Genomic DNA, 21,219 nt, shown 5'->3' with positions numbered 1-21,219 from the left:
GATGTGTTTCATCAGAATAAGGGAAATTAAACTAGGCCCAGAGTGTAAAATGCATCTCCTGGCCAGCAGGTAATTATTAAAGTTATAAACAATATGGTTTCGGTGAAGTTCAGTCCTCAACTTGGTCTTTGCACCTGCATAAGAATATATTAAATATCTGTCAAAGTTAAATAGCAGAATATATAGTATCATTCAAATAACAGAGATATTTTCAAATATTTTAATCGAAGGGCATACAGTAGGCAAGTGTCAGCACCAACCGAGTCAAGGTCTGTGCTCTGCCAGGAAGCCTTGATAAGCACATCAGGTTCATGCAATTAAGGTGGTCATCAGTGAGTGTCCCAGCCATGAGGCCTTTTGTTGCTCGCAAGTGTCAAAGCTGTGTTGACAGTAGTAGCAGCAGGAACTGTCAGGGCGAGGTCGCTTCCATGGGAGGAAATGACGACTTTGCTTGAATCCAAAAGTGTGGCAAGTGAAGTGTGTGATAACAAATGGAAAATAGTGAAATCAAAATGTTTTGATAAAGAACAGAAGAAGCTGCACTGGACCTGGATAAATTGTCCATGTCAGAAGTAACATGTACTGATCTTCGGAGCAGGGTGCCTGCCAAAGGAGTTAAAGCTGAGTCTCATTGGATATATAGATGATGAGTACCTTAGTCACAAAATCCCAGAAGTGGTCAGTGCACGTCGCCTGACCCATATGGTAACTGGAAGGAAGGAGAAAAGCCTATCGATATTATTGTTATTTGAGGAGACTCTACCTGTATATGTGAAGCTTGGATATGTGAGGTTTGCGGTGAGGGAAATTGTGTCAAAACCGTTATAGTGTGGAAATTGTAAAGGATATGGTCACGTGTCAAATGTTTGCCGACGGGGAAGAATGATATTGAAGAATCTGTTACTGAATTTTTTTTAACCTGTTGTGGGGACCATACTCCGGACTTCCTTGAGTGCCCTGTAAAGATGAATGAGGTCGAGGTGTCAAGGGTCAGGGCTGCTCAGAGGATCTCCTATGAGTAGGCGGTGAAGAGAGTCGAAGGGGCAAGGGGAAATAGTGTTGAAGACATGGCGTTGGCATGGCGTTGGATGCAGTTGTTTTAATTTTAAGTATATCGGGTGATCAAATCAAATCAAGTTTAATTGGTCACATACACATGGTTAGCAGTTGTTAACACGAGTGTAGTGAAATGCTTGTTCTTCTAGTTCCGGCCGCACAGTAATATCTAACATGTAATCTAACAATTTCACAACAACTACCTTACACACACAAGTGTAAAGGAATGGTTAAGAATATGTACATATATACACTGCTCAAAAAAATAAAGGGAACACTTAAACAATACTACAATACAATGTAGCTCCAAGTCAATCACACTTCTGTGAAATCAAACTGTCCACTTAGGAAGCAACACTGACTGACAATACATTTCACATGCTGTTGTGCAGGAGTTATGTGTGTGGAAATTATAAAGGAGTGGTTCTGCAGGTGGTGACAACAGACCACTTCTCAGTTCCTATGCTTCCTGGCTGATGTTTTGGTCACTTTTGAATGCTGGCGGTGCTTTCACTCTAGTGGTAGCATGAGACGGAGTCTACAACCCACACAAGTGGCTCAGGTAGTGCAGCTCATCCAGGATGGCACATCAATGCGAGCTGTGGCAAGAAGGTTTGCTGTGTCTGTCAGCGTAATGTCCAGAGCATGGAGGCGCTACCAGGAGACAGGCCAGTACATCAGGAGATGTGGAGGAGGCCCGTAGGAGGGCAACAACACAAGCATCAGGACCGCTACCTCCACCTTACTGCAAGGAGGAGCAGGAGGAGCACTGCCAGAGCCCTGCAAAATTACCTCCAGCAGGCCACATATGTGCATGTCTGCTCAAACGGTCAGAAACAGACTCCATGAGGGTGGTATGAGGGCCCGACGTCCAAAGGTGGGGGTTGTGCTTACAGCCCAACACCGTGCAGGATGTTTGGTATTTGCCAGAGAACACCAAGATTGGCAAATTCGCCAGTGTCGCCCTGTGTTCTTCACAGATGAAAGCAGGTTCACACTGAGCACATGTGACAGACGTGACAGAGTCTGGAGACGCCATGGAGAACGTTCTGCTGCCTGCAACATCCTCCAGCATGACCGGTTGGCGGTGGGTCAGTCATGGTGTGGGGTGGCATTTCTTGGGGGGCCGCACAGCCCTCCATGTGCTCGCCAGAGGTAGCCTGACTTCCATTAGGTACCGAGGTGAGATCCTCAGATCCCTTGTGAGACCATATGCTGGTGCGGTTGGCTCTGGGTTCCTCCTAATGCAAGACAATGCTAGACCTCATGTGGCTGGAGTGTGTCAGCAGTTCCTGCAAGAGGAAGGCATTGATGCTATGGACTGGTCTGCCCGTTCCCCAGACCTGAATCCAATTGAGCACATCTGGGACATAATGTCTCGCTCCACAGACTGTCCAGGAGTTGGCGGATGCTTTAGTCCAGATCTGGGAGGAGATCCCTCAGGAGACCATCCGCCACCTCATCAGGAGCATGCCCAGGCATTGTAGTGAGGTCATACAGGCACGTGGAGGCCACACACACTACTGAGCCTCATTTTGACTTGTTTTAAGGACATTACATCAAAGTTGGATCAGCCTGTAGTGTGGTTTTTCACTTTAATTTTGAGTGTGACTCCAAATCCAGACCTCCATGGGTTGATAAATTTGATTTACATTGATAATTTTTGTGTGATTTTGTTGTCAGCACATTCAACTATGTAATGAAAAAGTATTTAATAATAATATTTCATTCATTCAGATCTAGGATATGTTATTTTAGTGTTCCCTTTATTTTTTTGAGCAGTGTATATGGATGAGCGATGGCTGAACGGCATAGGCAAGATGCAGTAGATGGTATAGAGTACAATATATACATTATGAGATGAGTAATGTATGCTATGTAAACATTATATAAAGTGGCATTGTTTAAGTAACTAGTGATACATTTATTACATCCATTTATTAATTATTAAAGTGGCTAGAGAATGAGTATTTATGTTGGCAGAAGCCACTCAATGTTAGTGATGGCTGTTTAACAGATGACTGTTTAACAGTCTGATGACCTTGAGATAGCAGTGTTTCAGTTTCTCGGCCACAGCTTTGATGCACCTCTACTGACCGCGACTTCTGGATGAAAGCGGGGAGAACAGGCCATGGCTCGGGTGGATGTTGTCGTTGATAATCTTTTTGGCCTTCCTGTGACATCGGTGATGCGTTGTGCAGACCTCACTACCCTCTGGAGAGGCTTACTGTTGTGGGCGGAGCAGTTGCCGGTGATACAGCCCCACAGGATGCTCTCAGTTGTGCATCTGTAAAGGTTTGTGTGTGTTTTTGGTGACAAGCTAAATTTCTTCAGCCTCCTGAGGTTGAAGAGGCGCTGCTGCTCTTTCTTCACAACGCTGTCTGTGTGGGTGGACCAATTCAGTTTGTCTGTGATGTGTACGCCGAGGAACTTAAAACTTTCCACCTTCTTTACTACTGTCCCGTCAATGTGGATAGGGGGAAGGGTGCTCCCTCTGCTGTTTCCTGAAGTCCACGGTCATCTCCTTTGTTTTGTTGACGTTGAGTGTGAGGTTATTTTCATGAAACTACACTCCAAGGGCCCTCACCTCCTCCCTGTAGGCCATATCGTCATTGTTGGTAATCAAGTCTACCACTGTAGGGTCGTCTGCAAACTTGATGATTGAGTTGGAGGCGTGCATGGCCACGCAGTCATGGGTGAACAGGGTGTAGAGGAGAGGGCTGAGAGAGCCCCAGTGTTGAGGATCAGCGGGGTGGAGATGTTGTTTCCTACCCTGACCACCTGGAGGCGGCCCGTCATAAAGTCCAGGACCCAGTTACACAGGGCGGGGTCGAGACCCAGGGTCTCGAGCTTAATTACGAGTTTGGAGGAAACTATGGTGTTAACCTCTTACATCTATGGGGGCGCTATTTCATTTTTGGATGAAAAACGTTCTCGTTTTAAACAAGATATTTTGTCACAAAAAGATGCTCGACTATGCATATAATTGATACCATTCGAAAGAAAACACTCTGCCGTGTCCAGAAATACCAAGATATTCTCTGTGCGTGCCCTAGAACGTGAGCTTCAGGCAAAACCAAGATGAGATGGCATCCAGGAAATGACAAGGATTTTTGAGGCTCTGTTTTCCATTGTCTCCTTATATGGCTGTGAATGCGAGAGGAATGAGCCTGCCCTTTCTGTCGTTTCCCCAAGGTGTCTGCAGCATTGTGACGTATTTGTAGGCAGATCATTGGAAGATTGACCATAAGAGACCACATTTACCAGGTGTCCGCCCGGTGTCCTGCGCCGAAATTGGTGCGCAAAAGTCACCTGCCAGTATTTTTCCATGCGATACAGAGAGGAAAGCAAGCTTCCACGAACTGCATATCAATGAAGAGATATGTGAAAAAACACCTTGAGGATTGATTCCAAACAACGTTTGCCATGTTTCGGTCGATATTATGTAGTTAATCCGGAAAAAGTTTTACGTTGTAGGTGACTGAATTTTCGGTTCGTTTCGGTAGCCAGACGCAATGTAGAAAACGGACCGATTTCTCCTACACACAGACGCTTTCAGGAAAAACTGCGCATTTGGTATGTAACTGAGAGTCTCCTCATTGAAAACATCAGAAGCTCTTCAAAGGTAAATGATTTTATTTATTTGGTTATCTGGTTTTTGTGAAAATGTTGCGTGCTAAATGCTACTCAAAATGCTATGCTAGCTTTGCATACTCTTACACAAATTAGTCAATTTCCATGGTTCAAAAGCATATTTTGAAAATCTGAGATGACAGTGTTGTTAAGAAAAGGCTAAGCTTGAGAGCAGACGCATTATTTTCATTTTATTTGCGATTTTCAGAAATCGTTAACGTTGCGTTATGCTAATGATCCTGAGGCTTTAGTCACAAACCCGGATCCGGGATGGGGAGTTTCAAGAAGTTAAATGCTGAGCTGTAATCGATGAACAGCATTCTTACATAGGTATTCCTCTTGTCCAGATGGGTTAGGGCAGTGTGCAGTCTGGTTGCGATTGCGTCGTCTGTCAACTTATTGGGGCGGTAAGCAAATTGGAGTGGGTCTAGGGTGTCAGGTAAGGTGGAGGTGATATGGTCCTTGACTAGTCTCTCAAAGCACTTCATGATGACTGAAGTGAGTGCTACGGGGAGATAGTCATTTAGCTCAATTACCTTAAATTTCCTAGGAACAGGAATATTGGTGGCCCTCTTGAAGCATATGGGAACAGCACACTGGAATAGGGATTGATTGAATATGTCTGTAAACACATCAGCCAGGTGGTCTGCGCATGCTCTGAGGACGCGGCTAGGGATGCCGTCTTGGACGGTAGCTTTGCCGTCTGGGACGGTTAACACGTTTAAATGTTTTACTCATATTGGCTGCGGTGAAGGAGAGTCCACATGTTTTGGTAGCGGGCCGTGTCAGTGGCACTGTATTGTCCTCAAAGCGAGCAAAGAAGTTGTTTAGTTTGTCTGGGAGCAAGACATCCGTGTCTGCGACGGGGCTGGTTTTCATTTTGTAGTCCGTGATTGACTGTAGACCCTGCCACATACGTCTCTTGTCTGGGCCGTTGAATTGCGACTCTACTTTTTCTCTATACTGATGCTTAGTTTGTTTGATTGCCTTGCGGAGGGAATAGCAACACTGTTTGTATTAGGTCATGTTTCCGGTCGCCTTGCCATGATTAATAAAAGCAGTGGTTCGCACTTTCTGTTTTGCGCAAAAGCTGCCATCAAGCCACAGTTTCTGGTTGGGGAAGGATTTAATGGTCACCGTGGGTAATACATCACCAATGCACTTGCTAATAAACTCACTCACCGAATCAGTGTATACTTCAATGTTATTGTCCGAAGCTATCCGGAACATAGTCGGACCAGCGTTGAACAGACCTGAGCACGGGCGTTTCCTGTTTTAGTTTCTTTTTATAGGCTGGGAGCAAGGCTGGGAGCAAAATGGAGTCGTCGTCAGATTTGCCGAAAGGAGGGCGAGGGAGGACTTTGTATGCATCACGGAAAATAGAGTTGCAATGATCCAGTGTGTGGCCAGCACGGGTTGTGCATTCAATATGCTGCAAAAAAATTTGGGAGCCTTGTTTTCAGATTAGCCTTGTTAAAATCCCCAGCTACAATAAATGCAGCCTCTTGATATGTGGTTTCAAGTTTACATAGAGTCCAATGAAGTTCTTTCAGGGCTATCGGGGTATCGGGGTGCTAATGCTGTCGTCATTTGATCGTAAGGAATTCTAGGTCAGTTGAACAAAAGGACTTGAGTTCCTGTATGTTGTTATGATCACACCACGACTCGTTAATCATAAGGCATACAACACTGCCCTTCTTCTTACCAAAGAGATGTTTGTTTCTGTTGGCGCAATGCATGAAGAAACGGGGTGGCTGTACCGACTCTGATAATGTATCCAGAGTGAGCCATGTTTCCGTGAAACAAAGAATGTTACAATCTCTGATGTCTCTCTGGAAGGCAAACCCTTGCTCGGATTTTTGTGCCAGTCTACGGAGCCTGACCAGAAGACGGCTCCGTCTGACCCTTCTGCTGCGCCGTTGTTTTGGGTCGCCCACTGGGATCCGATTCATTGTCCTGAGTGGTGGTCCAAATAGAGGATCCGTTTCAGGAAAGTCGCATTCCTGGTCGTAATGTTGGTAAGTTGACGTTGCTCTTTTTTCCAATAGTTCCTCCAGGCTGTATGTAATAAGATTTCCTGGGGTAGCAGTGTAAGAAATAATACGTAAAAAAAACGAAATTCTTAGTTTCCTAAGAACGCAAAGTGAGGCGTCCATCTCTGTCGGCGCCGTACACTCATTGTGAAGAAGGTGGATTCCGTTGCATGTAAAAACACGTTGATTAATTGTACAGCACAAGTGTCTAAGAAGTCAAAGAAGCTAGATATCCTTATAGCTGCAGCAAAGATGTTTTTGGGGACCAATACTTTTTATTTTTTATTTCACCTTTATTTAACCAGGTAGTCCAGTTGAGAACAAGTTCCCATTTACAACTGTGACCTGGCCAAGATAAAGCAAAGCAGAAATGCTTACATACGAGCCCTTTCTCAACAATGCTGAGTTAAAAAGGAAATGGTAGCACAATAAAATAACAACATTGAGGCTACAGTTGAAGTCGGAAGTTTACATACACTTAGCTAAAACTCGTTATTCAACCACTCCACAAATTTCTTGTTAATTAACAAACTATAGTTTTGGCAAGTCGGTTAGGACATCTACATTGTGCATGACACAAGTCTTTTTTCCAACAATTGTTTACAGACAGATTATTTAACTTGTACTTCACTGTATCACAATTCCAGTGGGTCAGAAGTTTACATACACTAAATTGACTGTGCCTTTAAACAACTTGAAAAATTCCAGAAAATTATGTCATGGCTTTAGAAGCTTCTAATAGGCTAATTGACATAATTTGAGTCAATAGGAGGTGTACCTGTGGATGTATTTCAAGGCCTACCTTCAGACTCAGTGACTCTTTGCTTGACGTCATGGGAAAATCAAAAGAAATCAGCGAAGACCTCAGAAAAAAAATGGTAGACCTCCACAAGTCTGGTTCATCCATGAGAGCAATTTCCACACGCCTGAAGGTACCACGCTCATCTGTACAAACAATAGTACGCAAGTATAAACACCATGGGACCACGCAGCCATCATACCGCTTGTCAGGTTCTGACCTTAGTTCCTTTATGTCTTTGTGTTAGTTTGGTCAGGGCGTGAGTTGGGGTGGGTAGTCTATGTTCTTTTGTCTATGCTGTATTTCTGTGTTTGGCCTGGTATGGTACTCATCAGGGGCAGCTGTTGATCGGCCTATGTTCCCCATTTTGGTTGTGGGTGATTGTTTTCTGTTTTGTGCGTATCCCTTACAGAACTGTTTCGTTTTCGCTCTTTATTATTTTTGTAATTTCAGTGTTCAGTTTATTTTGTTTATTAAAATGAACACTTACCACGCTGCACCTTGGTCCTCTTGTCCTTCACCAGATGAAAACCGTTACACCGCTCAGGAAGGAGATATGTTCTGTCTCCTAGAGATGAACATACTTTGGTGCGAGAAGGGCAAATCATCCCAGAACAACAGCAAACAACCTTGTGAAGATGCTGGAGGAAACAGGTACAAAAGTATCTATATCCACAGTAAAACGAGTCCTATATATTGACATAACCTGAGAGACCGCTCAGCAAGGAAGAAGCCACTACTCAAAAGCCACCATAAAATAGCGACTACGGTTTGCAAATGCACATGGGGACAAAGATCGTACTTTTTTGGGAGAAATGTCCTCTGCTCTAATGAAACAAAAATATACTGTTTGGCCATAATGACCATTGTTATGTTTGGAGGAAAAAGGGGGAGGCTTGCAAGCCGAAGAACACCATCCCATCCGTGAAGCACGGGGATGGCAGCATCATGTTGTGGGGGTGCTTTGCTGCAGGAGGGACTGGTGCACTTCATAAAATAAATGGGATCATGAGGAAGTAAATTTACATGGATATATTGAAGCAAAATCTCAAGACATCAGTCTTAAAGCTTGGACAATGACTAATTCTTCCAAAGTTGTGGCAAAATGGCTTAATAATAAGGACAACAAGGTCAAGGTATTGGAGTGGCCATCACAAAGCCATGACCTCAATCCTATAGAAAATTTGTGGGCAGAACTGAAAAAGTGTGTGCGAGCAAGGAGGCCTACAAACCGGACTCACTTACACCAGCTTTGTCAGTAGTAATGGGCCAAAATTCACCCAACTTATTGTGGAAGGCTACCCGAAATGTTGACCCAAGTAAAAAAAAATCAGGGCAATGCTACTAAATATTAGTTGAGTGTATGTGAACTTCAGACCCACTGGGAATGTGATGAAATCAAAGCTGAAATAAATTATTCTCTTGACTATTATTCAGACATTTCACATTATTAAAATAAAGTAATGATCCTAACTGACCTAAGACAGGTTTTTATTTATTTATTTTTATTTTTACCCCGTTTTCGTGGTATCCAACTGTTTTAGTAGCTACTATTTTGTCTCATCGCATAACACAGCATCCCAAAAACATTCAGGGGACCATGACACAAGTTCCGAAGATCATCCTAAAAATGTCCTCTGGGACCTCCCTGGGACCATCCGATTTTAGGCAACCATTTTGTGACATCCAAGGGATGTCCCAACGATTCTATATTGTTTGCAGTGGAGGACTCTGTTTGTGTTAGCAACAGCTAGCCACTAGCCTAGTGGTATGATTTGTAGCTTTTGTGCATGGCCTGACAAATTTTGTCTGGTATCTCTGGAACTTGGAACGCCTGCATGTATTGGTTAGTTAGCAGTGAGCTAGTGGCTAATTGGAACTTCCGTACGTTGGTTTATTGGTTCTGTTTGGTGTAAGGATTTTGACAATGGGGTCATAGTAATAGTTTGAGCCAGCAGTGTTTTGTGCAGAGGTAGAGGATAGTGGGGGGTTTTCTCAAGCTAACGAGGGATCAGTTATTTCAGGTGGCAGAAATGCTGTAACCAAACTATCAAAATTTTCAGTGGTCCATATTTGCAGTCCATGTTCTCAGCAGACAGAGAGCTGTGATAAAAGTGGCTAACTGGGGTGACTCGGTTCTGAACATGATGTGCTTCATCAGAGCGAGGGGAAACCACAGAGGTTATACTAGTGGAACATGCATTGTGTGGCTTAGCAGGTTATTATTGTTTTTGTAAGGTTCAGTCTTATGGTCTGCTCTTTACACTGGTATAAGAATAGGTTAACCTCTTACACTTATGGTGGCGCTATTTCATTTTTGGAAGAAAAACGTTCCCGTTTTAAACAAGATATTTTGTCACAAAAAGATGCTCGACTATGCATATAATTGCTACTGTTCGAAAGAAAACACTCTGACGTGTCCAGAAATACAAATATCTTCTCTGTGCGTGCCCTTTAACGTGAGCTTCAGGCAAAACCAAGATGACTTGGCATCCAGGAAATGACAAGGATTTTTGAGGCTCTGTCTTTCATGATCTCCTTATATGGCTGTGAACGCAAGAGGAATGAGTCTGCCCTTTCTGTCGTTTCCCCAAGGTGCCTGCAGCATTGTGACGTATTTGTAGGCAGATCGTTGGAAGATTGACCATAAGAGACCACATTTACCACGTGTCCGCCCGGTGTCCTGCGCCGAAATTGGTGCGCAAAAGTCACCTGCCAGTATTTTTCCATGGGGCACAGAGAGAGAAGCAAGCTTCCACGAACTGCATGTCAATGAAGAGATATGTGAAAAAACACCTTGAGGATTGATTCCAAACAACGTTTGCCATGTTTCGGTCGATATTATGTAGTTAATCCGGAAAAAGTTTCACGTTGTAGGTGACTGCATTTTCGGTTCGTTTCGGTAGCCAGGCGCAATGTAGAAAACGGAACGATTTCTCCTACACACAGACGCTTTCAGGAAACACTGCGCATTTGGTATGTGGCTGGGAGTCTCCTCATTGAAAACATCAGAAGCTCTTCAAAGGTAAATGATTTTATTTATTTGGTTATCTGGCTTTTGTGAAAATGTTGCGTGCTACATGCTACACAAAATGCTATGCTAGCTTTGCATACTCTTACACAAATTAGTCAATTTCTATGGTTCAAAAGCATATTTTGAAAATCTGAGATGACAGTGTTGTTAAGAAAAGGCTAAGCTTGAGAGCAAACGCATTATTTTAATTTTATTTGCGATTTTCAGAAATCGTTAACGTTGCGTTATGCTAATGAGCCTGAGGCTTAGTCACAATCCCGGATCCGGGATGGGGAGTTTCAAGAGGTTAAATATACAGTTCCAGTCATAATGTTGGACACACCTACTCATTCAACGGTTTTTCTTTATTTGGACTATTTTCTCCTATGGAGAATAATAGTGAAGACATCAAAACTATGAAATAATACATATGGAATCATGTAGTAACCAAAAAAGTATGTATATTTTGTGTGTGGATATTTTATATTTGAGGTTCTTCAAAGTAGCCAAAGATGAGTTTCGCACACTCTTGGCATTCTCTATGCCGGATTCACCTGGAATGCTTTTCCAACAGTCTTGAAGGAGTTCCAACAATTGCTGAGCACTTGTTGGCTGCTTTTCCTTCACTCTGCAGTCCAACTCATCCCAAACCATCTCAATTGGGTTAAAGTCATGTCACGCCTGCTCCCTCCCCCCCTTCCTGGTGCCTTGAAGGCGCCAGACTCTCCAGCATTATGCACTCCTGCAACATCGTTACAAGTATCAGTGTATTATTGGACCCACCTAGACTCAATCTCCTGTTTATTATTTCCCCTATATTTGTCAGTTCCCCATCTCTGTTCCCCACTGCTGCATTAACAATCCTGTCATTGTGTTACCCGTGTGCTAACGCTGTTCCTGTCTTGTTCCTTGTCATTAAATGTTAAACTCCATGTACCTGCTTTTTGACTCCAGTGTCAGTCCTTACAGGTCGGATGATTGTGGAAGCCAGGTCATCTGGTGCAACAATCCATCACTCTCCTTCTTGGTAAAATAGCCCTTACACAGCCTGGAGGTGTTTTGGGTCATTGTCGTGTCAAAAATCAATTGATAGCCCCACTAAGCTCAAACCAGATGGGATGGCGGATCGCTGCAGAATTCTGTGGTAGCCATGCTGGTTAAGTGTGCCTTGAATTCTAAATAAATCACAGACAGTGTCACCAGCAAAGCACCCCCACACCATCACACCTCCTCCTCATGCTTCCCGGTGGGAACTACACATGCGGAGATCATCCGTTCACCTGCTCTGCATCTCACAAAGACACAGCGGTTGGAACCAAAAATCTCAAATTTGGACTCATCAGACCAAAGGACAGATTTCCAAAGTTCTAATGTCCATTGCTCGTGTTTCTTGACCCAAACAGGTCTCTTCTTTTTATTGGTGTCCTTTGGTAGTAATTCGACCATGAAGGCCTGATTCATGCAGTCTCTTCAGAACAGTTGATGTTGAGATGTGTCTGTTCCCTGAACTCTGTGAAGCATTTATTTGGGCTGCCATTTCTGAGGCTGATAACTCTAATGAAATGATCCTCTGCAGAAGAGGTAACTTTGGTTCTTCTTTTCCTTTGTTCAGCATTTTTTTTGTTTACTACATGATTCCATATGTGTTCATTCATAGTTTGGATGTCTTTAGTATTATTCTTCAAGAAAAAGTGTTGAATGAGTAGGTGTGTCCAAACGTTTGACTGGTACTGTAGGTCTAAATAACTGACTAGATAGCATGTTAGAGGCACACGTTCTGCTCCTATGAAATTGTCTTAATTCTTGTGTAGGTCTCGATCTTTCGATTTTTTTTCTTTTTTTTAAACACTTGAAACAGACACTATTTGATAGAAAGCACTTTTAAAGAGAGCAGACGGTCACCCATAATTTGTCATTATTGTTCAGGCAGCAGAGGAATGACCCTCCTGATAATTATTGTTCTGGTGTTGACAACAGCAGAAGGTAAGACGTTATATTACAGGGTATTATGGTATCTACCTCTTACATGTTTAGCCATGGAAAGAAACAAAATGGTTTTGTACCTCTGAAAATCTAGACGTTTTTAAAATAATAATATTGATTATATTTGATGGTCTCTAAATGTACCTACCACAAACATAAATTTAGCAAAAACAAAAAATGGTTTTGTATCTCTGAAAACATAGATTTTATTCAATTGTCACTAATTGTGATTTCTTACAATTGTGATTGATATTACAATTTATTTCTATAATGCTATCTTATTTATTTAACCGGGCAAGTCAGTTAATTAAGAACACATTCTTATTTACAATGACTGCCTACACCAGCAAAACCCAGTTGACACTGGGCCAATTGTGCGCATCCCTATGGGACTCCCAATCACAGTCGGTTGTGATACAGTCTGGAATCAAACCAGGGTCTGTAATTACGTCCCTAGCACTGAGATGCAGTGCTTTAGACTGCTGCGCCACTTGGGAGCCCTAAATCTTTAGATATAGATCTTTCAGAATAACAAATGTAACATAGAAATGATTATTACATGCTGAGTTCTGTAATAATTTATATGCTCCACAGTTAGTGCTACGATCTGTAATCTCACTGAGGAGAGTAGAGATCATCAATGTTATGCGGCTCTGGGAGAATCTATGTCATTCCACCTGACTGCAAGCACAAGTGATGCAATAATTACATTGAAGAAAGGTGCTAAACGTATTCTGAACTTCCAAACTGGAGAAGACTGGAGATCTAAATTGCATCAGGATTATGTGAATCGTTCTGAGTTTTATAATAATGGAACATTCCGATTGGACAGAGTTACAGAGGAAGACTCTGGAGATTACCAATTGGAAACATATAATTCAGAGGGAGTAATGTTGCACGAAGTCAACATGCTACTTGAGATAAAAGGTACAGAACCTTTTTTGTTTACAAAACATCCTGCATCCATCCTGGTTGTGAGGGAGATCATTGAAAGACCATAATATTGCCAGTGTTTTGTTCGAACATGCTACATGGCAGTAAGGTCTCTGTGTTTGTGTCTTCAAGCCTCGGTGTCAGAGCCAGTGTTGTCTCACCTCTGTCTGCCTCATGGAGAAACCGTGGTCACATGCTCCTCAGAGGGAGATGGTCTTCAGTACAGCTGGACCCTGAATGGCCAGAATCTGACCAGGAGTGTTGCCTATGACCACTACCAGAACAGTGTCATACTGAAGAGTGATGTGACAGGAACCCTGACCTGTATGGTTCAGAATAAAGTTAGCACCAGCAACTCCACTATTCATCTTCCGGACTGCCAAGGTAATGTCAGGACAGTTTCATTCCCACTTTGTGACTTGCTTGATTAGATAATTTTTTATGATACATTGTATATTTATGTGTGCTCAGAAATGGTCTTGCACACATTTTAATTAATTCTTCTTACTGAAATCTGTTTCTCTTTTCAGCTTTGTATGAATTTTGCATGAAAAAGTGACCACAGGATCAATGTTTTGACAAGAACCACATTTTGAGATTGTGGAAATTACTTTAAGTACTGTATCAGATGACTTTCAAAATAGCATAAGTATGACTTTTTCTAAATATTTAATTTAGGTGATATTTTGCAGCATCATACTTTTTTAATTGAACTTTTTTATATAGATGACTCATATCTGATGTACTATACGGAAATAAATACTGTTGTTTTTTAAGTAATCTCCCTCAGTTTCTTTTAAAGTTGGAAGTAGAAGTGCCTCTTTCAGGGAGGAATCAGCATGACCTCTATTCAAAGCAGAAAAACACATCCAGGTTTCTCATTTTGCACTATTCCAGTTTACAACCTATTGCTTCAACCTCAGTTGTAGCCAAACTATTAATTTCAAGACAGTGAAACGACTTCCATTGCATCGTTGATTATCTTTTCAGAAATAACTGATTTTGAAACATGTAGATAAGAAAATAGGAATGATACTTTGCACTGTTTTAGCAAGCTGTGGTAAAGTGGCTAACTGATGTGAAAATGAAACGATCTGATGCGCATCAACAGAGCAAGGCAAACCACAGAAGTTAAACTAGGCCCAGAGTGTAAAATGCATTGGGTACTTCAGCAGGTTAGAATTCTATATTTTATATAAAGTGTTTAATGACTGTGCTTTGCAGAGCAGCTAAAAAAGAAACGGTACAACATGAATATGAACAGCGTCCCACAGCCACACCTATTAGTGTTTCTACAGCTCAGTAGCTCTGCCTGGCCTGTGATCAGCCTGCCCTTCATGGAGAGAAGAAGAAGTGTTATTGTGTTGTTGACTGTACGTTTGTTTATCCCATGTGTCACTCCGTGTTGTTTTTGTCACACTGCTTTGCTTTATCTTGGCCAGGTCGCAGTTGTAAATGAGAACTTGTTCTCAACTGGCCTACCTGGTTAAGTAATGGTGAAATAATGTATACATTTCTAAAAGTGAAAACATGAGTTGAACATGGAGGTGAGTTGACATTGTTTACACTGTGCTTAGTTGTAAGCACAAAATATTTGTTTTACATTTCTCTGTTCAGTGAGTGAAACTTGTAGAATGTTTGAACCCATATGCTGTGGTTTCATGACTAGTTGGCCATTTCCCCATAGCAGGAAATAGAACTGTCTGAGCGTAATGACAACTACACATTCATTTCTTGCCAAACTTTCTAGTTCACAAACATGTCCTCACCCCATACTCTGAGAGTTTTAACATCTACTGGTGGGCTTCCAATGTGGATGATGCTTCTTCATCTCTACATAAGCTATGGTAAGTAGGCTGAATAGTTTTTCTTGTTAAGTCAAAAAAATATTTTAAACAATAGTTTTTTGCTCATCTATTTTAAAGCATTGAAATGCTTTATTTTCAGTTGTTGCAGAAGACATCAGAGTAGTTGGACGAGTAGGAAACTCCATATTCCTTCACCCTAAAATGCACTTACACACCAAGATCTCTGATATAAGATGGAAACATGATAATACAGATATGTTAATAGCTAGAAATGGTATGCTTGTTAATTTAATGGATAGGTGTGAGATCTTTCTAAATGGTTCACTGAAGTTTAATGAAGGACTGAAAAGAGACAGTGGAAATTATACTGTTCAACAATACAGTGAAAATGGAGGCCGTTTATCCGAGCGGCACATTGAGCTCAGTATTCTAGGTGAGTTGTTTGAAATTACTACAAATTTTGACATCTGCTATAATCTAAAACATCATTTTTCAATTTGTCTGGGAAATTTTAGCACAACCATACACAGCTATGTTGATTAAAGGGGCAATCTGTAATTCAAACAATAACGGTGTACACCCAGCCATTGTTTTGGTAAACAGCTGAGGGATGGGGCTGTAAAAAATGTATCAACTCTCAAATTCAGACTGAGCTATGGATGCACAATATGAAGATTATTGTTTCAACAATGTTTTAAACTATACAGTTTGTTTACAATCACATTGTTTATAAACAATGGAGTAAAACAGGCTTACATTTTGGTTTCTGGTGGGGTATGACAGTTGAACTAAGCTCAGGAGGCATTTATAAGTCATATTCTTCAAGAATCAATGGGTATATCATTAATTTAAGTCCAAAAATTGATGTACCCACTCGCAAATTGCCCCTTTAACGTACGAATTTGAGTTTTTTTTGGGGGGGGGGGCTTTCGTACATTTATTGACCATGAGTGTTAATTTATTTGCTTCATTGTGACTGAAAATAATATTCTCTGTTGTAGCTTGTTGATTGACTTTGCACTGTGTGAGTGTATATTTGTGTGACATGATTGATTTACATTTCAGAACCTGTTTCCAAACCAAAGGTGAGAACCTCCTGTACTTTTGATGGGAGAGTTGTTCTGACCTGCTCTGTTGACAAAGGAGACAGAGTTGTGATGATCTGGACCGAGCAGCCATATGACTGGACAGGGTCCAATCAGACCCTGAGCTCAGGTCCTGTTCTATTCCTGGACAGCCATACGCCTGGAAACCTGACCTGTGTGGCAATGAACAATATAAGTGAGGAAGGCTTCAGCCCAGTTGTCCCAACATGCAGAGGTAAAGTAACTCCTCATGGACTTGCTGCATACTATTGGTCCAGAACCGTTCTCTCTGGACAGTACAGTAGACCTGCACATTACTTGTCCTTTAATTGAGTAGCACAGTATGTATTGAACCAAGCTTTGAAGGCACAAATATGAATCAGGGGATAGAGTACTACAGAACACAGTACCTTTTTAAAGATTCATGAATACATTTAGAATTAAACTGTGGCATTTGTTTCGGGAAAAGGTCACAGGTCAGCTGTGGCTGCATTTGGTCTCTTTGCATTTGCACTGACGACACTGGTCGTCGCCATTCTACATTTGAAGAAGAGGCGTCAGAAAAAGAAAAAAGGTCAAAGTCAGACTGAATGTAAGTATCGACTTTATGCGTTTTGTTGCATTTCTATGGAACATTCACATGGTACATTCACATGGTACATTTACATGGAACATTCACATGGAACATTCACATGGTACATTTACATGGTACATTTACATGGAACCTTCACATGGTACATTCACATGGTACATTTCTATGGAACATTCACATGGTACATTTACATGGAACATTCACATGGAACATTCACATGGTACATTTACATGGAGCATTCACATGGAACATTCACATGGAAAATTCACATGGTACATTCACATGGTACATTTACATGGAACATCCACATGGTACATTCACATGGAACATTCACATGGTACATTCACATGGTACATTTACATGGAACATTCCCATGGAACATTCCCATGGAACATTCACATGGTACATTTACATGGAACATTCACATGGTGCATTCACATGGAACATTCACATGGTACATGCACATGGTACATTTACATGGAACATTCACATGGTACATTCACATGGAACATTCACATGGTACATTCACATGGTACATTTACATGGAACATTCACATGGAACATTCCCATGGAACATTCACATGGTACATTCACATGGTACATTTACATGGAACGTTCACATGGTACATTTACATGGAACATTCACATGGTACATTCACATGGTACATTTACATGGTACGTTCACATGGTGCATTCACATGGAACATTCACATGGTACATGCACATGGTACATTTACATGGAACATTCACATGGTACATTCACATGGAACATTCCCATGGAACATTCACATGGTACATTTACATGGAACATTCTCATGGTACATTTACATGGAACATTCACATGGTACATTCACATGGAACATTCACATGGAACATTCACATGGTACATTCACATGGAACATTCACATGTTACATTTACATGAAACATTCACATGGTACATTTACATGGAACATTCACATGGTACATTCACATGGAACATTCACATGGTACATTTACATGGAACATTCACATGGTACATTCACATGGAACATTCACATGGAACATTCACATGGAACATTCACATGGTACATTCACATGGTACATTCACATGGAACATTCACATGGTACATTTACATGGAACATTCACATGGTACATTTACATGGAACATTCACATGGTACATTCACATGGTACATTCACATGGTACATTTACATGGAACATTCACATGGAACATTCACATGGTACATTTACATGAAACATTTACATGGAAAATTCACATGGAACATTCACATGGAACATTCCATTTTCCAAACTGCACTGTTGTGTGTTTAGATGTGGAAGAGAACAACTACATTGAGATGCGTGGGGATTTATGCAACAAATGGCCACAGGAGGAGACCACAATCCACCCGGACCAAGACACCTCCCGTTACGGTAACTCACAGTAGAGAATGACACACAGTACATTTCTATAACAGTTTGTTAAGTGATAGTTAAGACCTAAAGTTAGGGCAGTCATCTTAAGGTAGTTGGTGAGACAACCACATATCACAGTCATTTCATCATAGTTTGTGTACAGTAACAAGTATTTTATTTTAACACCGCTTTATGATTATGAATGTATATTGTGTAAGATGTTGAAATTGTCTTTCTGCAGAATTCTGCAGACCTCTTGCACCTGCTTCCAGCCAGAGAAAGAGACGACTATCACTGGAATTGAATGATATCTATGTATGAAGAACAATGTGTTAATGGCATTACATTTCAATAGCATCGATTTGTTTTCCAATGTGATTATAACTGATAATTTTTTACAATTCATTATGGTGTATTTCTGCGATAGATTTATTTTTGTTGCATAGTCGTAGAGCCTAGAGAAGCGACATATAGGGCATTATTTCACCTGTATTTTGATATTGTATCATACCCGTACTGACTTTGTTATCAGACTGGACCACTAGGTGGAAGCATTACAGTATGATAAAGAAACAGGTGACGAGAGGTGAGAAGAAACATCACAGGATTACTGTCATTACATCAATAGTTGTTTCAAAACATATGGAAGCTGCTGGGACGACTGTAAATGATTCCATTTCAAACTGTTCTGGTTATTATTGTGTAATGTATGTTTTTCTTCACAATGTCCAGATAAAAGACTCCTGAGTGGCACAGCGGTCTAAGGCACTGTTTCTCAGTGCTAGAGGTGTCACTACAGACCCTGGTTTGATTCCAGGCTGTATCACAACCGGCTGTGATTGGGGGTAGCTATCTCTCCAGTAACAGGGTTGGAGTTAAAACCTACAGGAGGGTAGCTCTCCAGTAACAGGGTTGGAGTTAAAACCTACAGGAGGGTAGCTCTCCAGGAACAGGGTTGGAGTTAAAACCTACAGAAGGGTAGCTCTCCAGGAACAGGGTTGGAGTTAAAACCTACAGGAGGGTAGCTCTCCTGGAACAAGGTTGGAGTGGAAACCTACAGGAAGGTAGCTAGCTCTCCAGTAACAGGGTTGGAGTGGAAACCTACAGGAAGGTAGCTAGCTCTCCAGTAACAGGGTTGGAGTGGAAACCTACAGGAAGGTAGCTAGCTCTCCAGTAACAGGGTTGGAGTGGAAACCTACAGGAAGGTAGCTAGCTCTCCAGTAACAGGGTTGGAGTGGAAACCTACAGGAAGGTAGCTAGCTCTCCAGTAACAGGGTTGGAGTGGAAACCTACAGGAAGGTAGCTAGCTCTCCAGTAACAGGGTTGAAGTGGAAACCTACAGGAAGGTAGCTAGCTCTCCAGTAACAGGGTTGGAGAGCCCTGGCACTACATACTACACTCATTACATTGTTCAAGTCACCAGTCCAGTTTCATTACAGGTGATGTTAGAATGAAGAATGCACAAACATGTAAATACCTACTTTTTTTAAGTGTCAAATAAACTACATATGCATACATATAATTGTTATATTTGTACTGTATGAATTACTGTATGACTTGCATAATGTCACCTATCTACAGTATATAGTCAATTCCCCAATTTAATTTACATTTTGGCAGACAAAGTGTCATTTAGCAGTGTAGCAATGGCTCTAATCGCAAATTGATTTTCATTGCGGATCTTAGTAAATAGGTACAAGGACTTTATTACAAAGTACGTTTTGAGAATACAACTTTCTTATCTTCTCAATGTAGTAAAGTACATATTTAGATATATTTTGAACTAAAATAAATGTTTGGATAGTTAATGACATTTGCAGGTTATTTTTTCATGAAATAACTATGTAAATAATTAGTGGCTTAACTAGTTCACATCAATTGTAATAATGAAAGTAAATTTACTAATTTCAAAACACTTTATCCAAATGTGTTATTTTGAAATTGGTATAAAAAACATGAAGGTATTTCCAATTTATTTCCCTTGATCTTCAATAGACTCTACACAGAAATAAATGATGATCTAATAGGGTGCAGGTAATGCTGTAGAAATGGCTAAGGTCTTTGTAAGTTCCAAATCTCAGGAAATATATGAAGATGAAAGAGTTGATAAATATTTCTCTAAATATATGCGCCATAAAATAACTACTGAACTGGCTAGTGTTTTGGTAAATAAGCACTCAGTACTCCATTTTAATATATCATTTTTGGTATGATGTAAAAACGTACTAATTATATACAAAGCGATGAATAATGATGTTTATATTTGGATTGTTACCATTTGGGTTGTCTGCTTTGTAACAGACTGTAAAAGCTGATTCCTCTAAGAAGGAAATGGACCTAGAACTCTCCCACTTCCTCTTACTGTCACATGACAACCAATAAACCTCATTGGAAACCCAAGAGATGCCTGCATCTGTCACGTAGCCTTACCCACATGTCCAGAAGAAGACACTCAGTACATCCACATTCTCAGAACGATGCAAATTTAGCAGGGAGAAGGCCAAATTAGCATATCTGGACAGTAGAGATCTGTTGCACAACCTTTAACACTACCTAATGAAGCATTATATTCCCAGGCAGTTATATTCCAACATACATTAAACAAAAATGCAAAACAACAACAACCTCCCGCTACCTGCCTTCCAGGTTTGTAGGTTCAGAGGCAAAAGGTAAGACCATGCAATGGGTACTGGCTGAAGGCAATAATAGGCCCAATCTTTACAACCCACCCACCATGATTAAACTTTCCATAAACTGTAGCTTTATGGCCTGGCTTTAGTTAATGATTCAACTGACAGGTGAGAAAGATCGACTGAATGTACGTACATGTCCAAAAGTCTGCATCTTTTACTTCATTCAAACAAAAATATAAACGCAACATGCAATCA

The 21,219-nt window shown here is 41.1% G+C and overlaps 2 protein-coding genes across 4 annotated transcripts in view; both read left to right on the top strand.

Moving 5' to 3' along the window:
* LOC135544108 (T-cell surface antigen CD2-like) overlaps window positions 1-14,141 on the top strand; it is a 35,056-nt gene extending 20,915 nt beyond the window's left edge. The window contains exons 3-4 of the mRNA XM_064971493.1: window positions 13,583-13,834; window positions 13,981-14,141. Coding sequence (XP_064827565.1) covers window positions 13,583-13,834; window positions 13,981-14,009 — 281 coding nt within the window. The 3' untranslated portion in view covers window positions 14,010-14,141. The remainder of the gene's footprint in view (window positions 1-13,582; window positions 13,835-13,980) is intronic.
* Window positions 14,142-14,996: 855 nt separating this feature from the next.
* Window positions 14,997-19,847, top strand: LOC135544107 (T-cell surface antigen CD2-like). 3 transcript variants are annotated; one of them, XM_064971490.1, is made up of 6 exons: window positions 14,997-15,297; window positions 15,558-15,691; window positions 16,324-16,578; window positions 16,813-16,935; window positions 18,248-18,349; window positions 18,573-19,847. In XM_064971490.1, the coding sequence occupies exons 3-6, from the start codon at window positions 16,416-16,418 to the stop codon at window positions 18,650-18,652; spliced, it is 468 nt and encodes a 155-aa protein (XP_064827562.1). In that variant the 5' UTR covers window positions 14,997-15,297; window positions 15,558-15,691; window positions 16,324-16,415; the 3' UTR covers window positions 18,653-19,847. The 3 variants fall into 3 exon arrangements, with proteins under 3 accessions (XP_064827562.1, XP_064827560.1, XP_064827561.1); XM_064971488.1 differs by having other exon boundaries at window positions 15,398-15,691; XM_064971489.1 differs by having other exon boundaries at window positions 15,376-15,691.
* Window positions 19,848-21,219: the final 1,372 nt, after the last annotated feature.

This window comes from Oncorhynchus masou, chromosome 8 (assembly GCF_036934945.1).
Source record: "Oncorhynchus masou masou isolate Uvic2021 chromosome 8, UVic_Omas_1.1, whole genome shotgun sequence".
NCBI classification, from domain to species: Eukaryota; Metazoa; Chordata; class Actinopteri; order Salmoniformes; family Salmonidae; genus Oncorhynchus; species Oncorhynchus masou.
This window is presented reverse-complemented; position numbering and strand designations above follow the sequence as displayed.

Excerpts from the sequence above, each read along its gene's own strand:
- LOC135544107 (XM_064971488.1), top strand. The coding sequence starts at position 15,210 with ATGTCCTCACCCCATACTCTGAGAGTTTTAACATCTACTGGTGGGCTT. Across the intron at positions 15,298-15,397 it reads TCATCTCTACATAAGCTATG|TTGTTGCAGAAGACATCAGA; the intron begins GTAAGTAGGCTG and ends CTTTATTTTCAG. Across the intron at positions 16,579-16,812 it reads AGTTGTCCCAACATGCAGAG|GTCACAGGTCAGCTGTGGCT; the intron begins GTAAAGTAACTC and ends TTTCGGGAAAAG.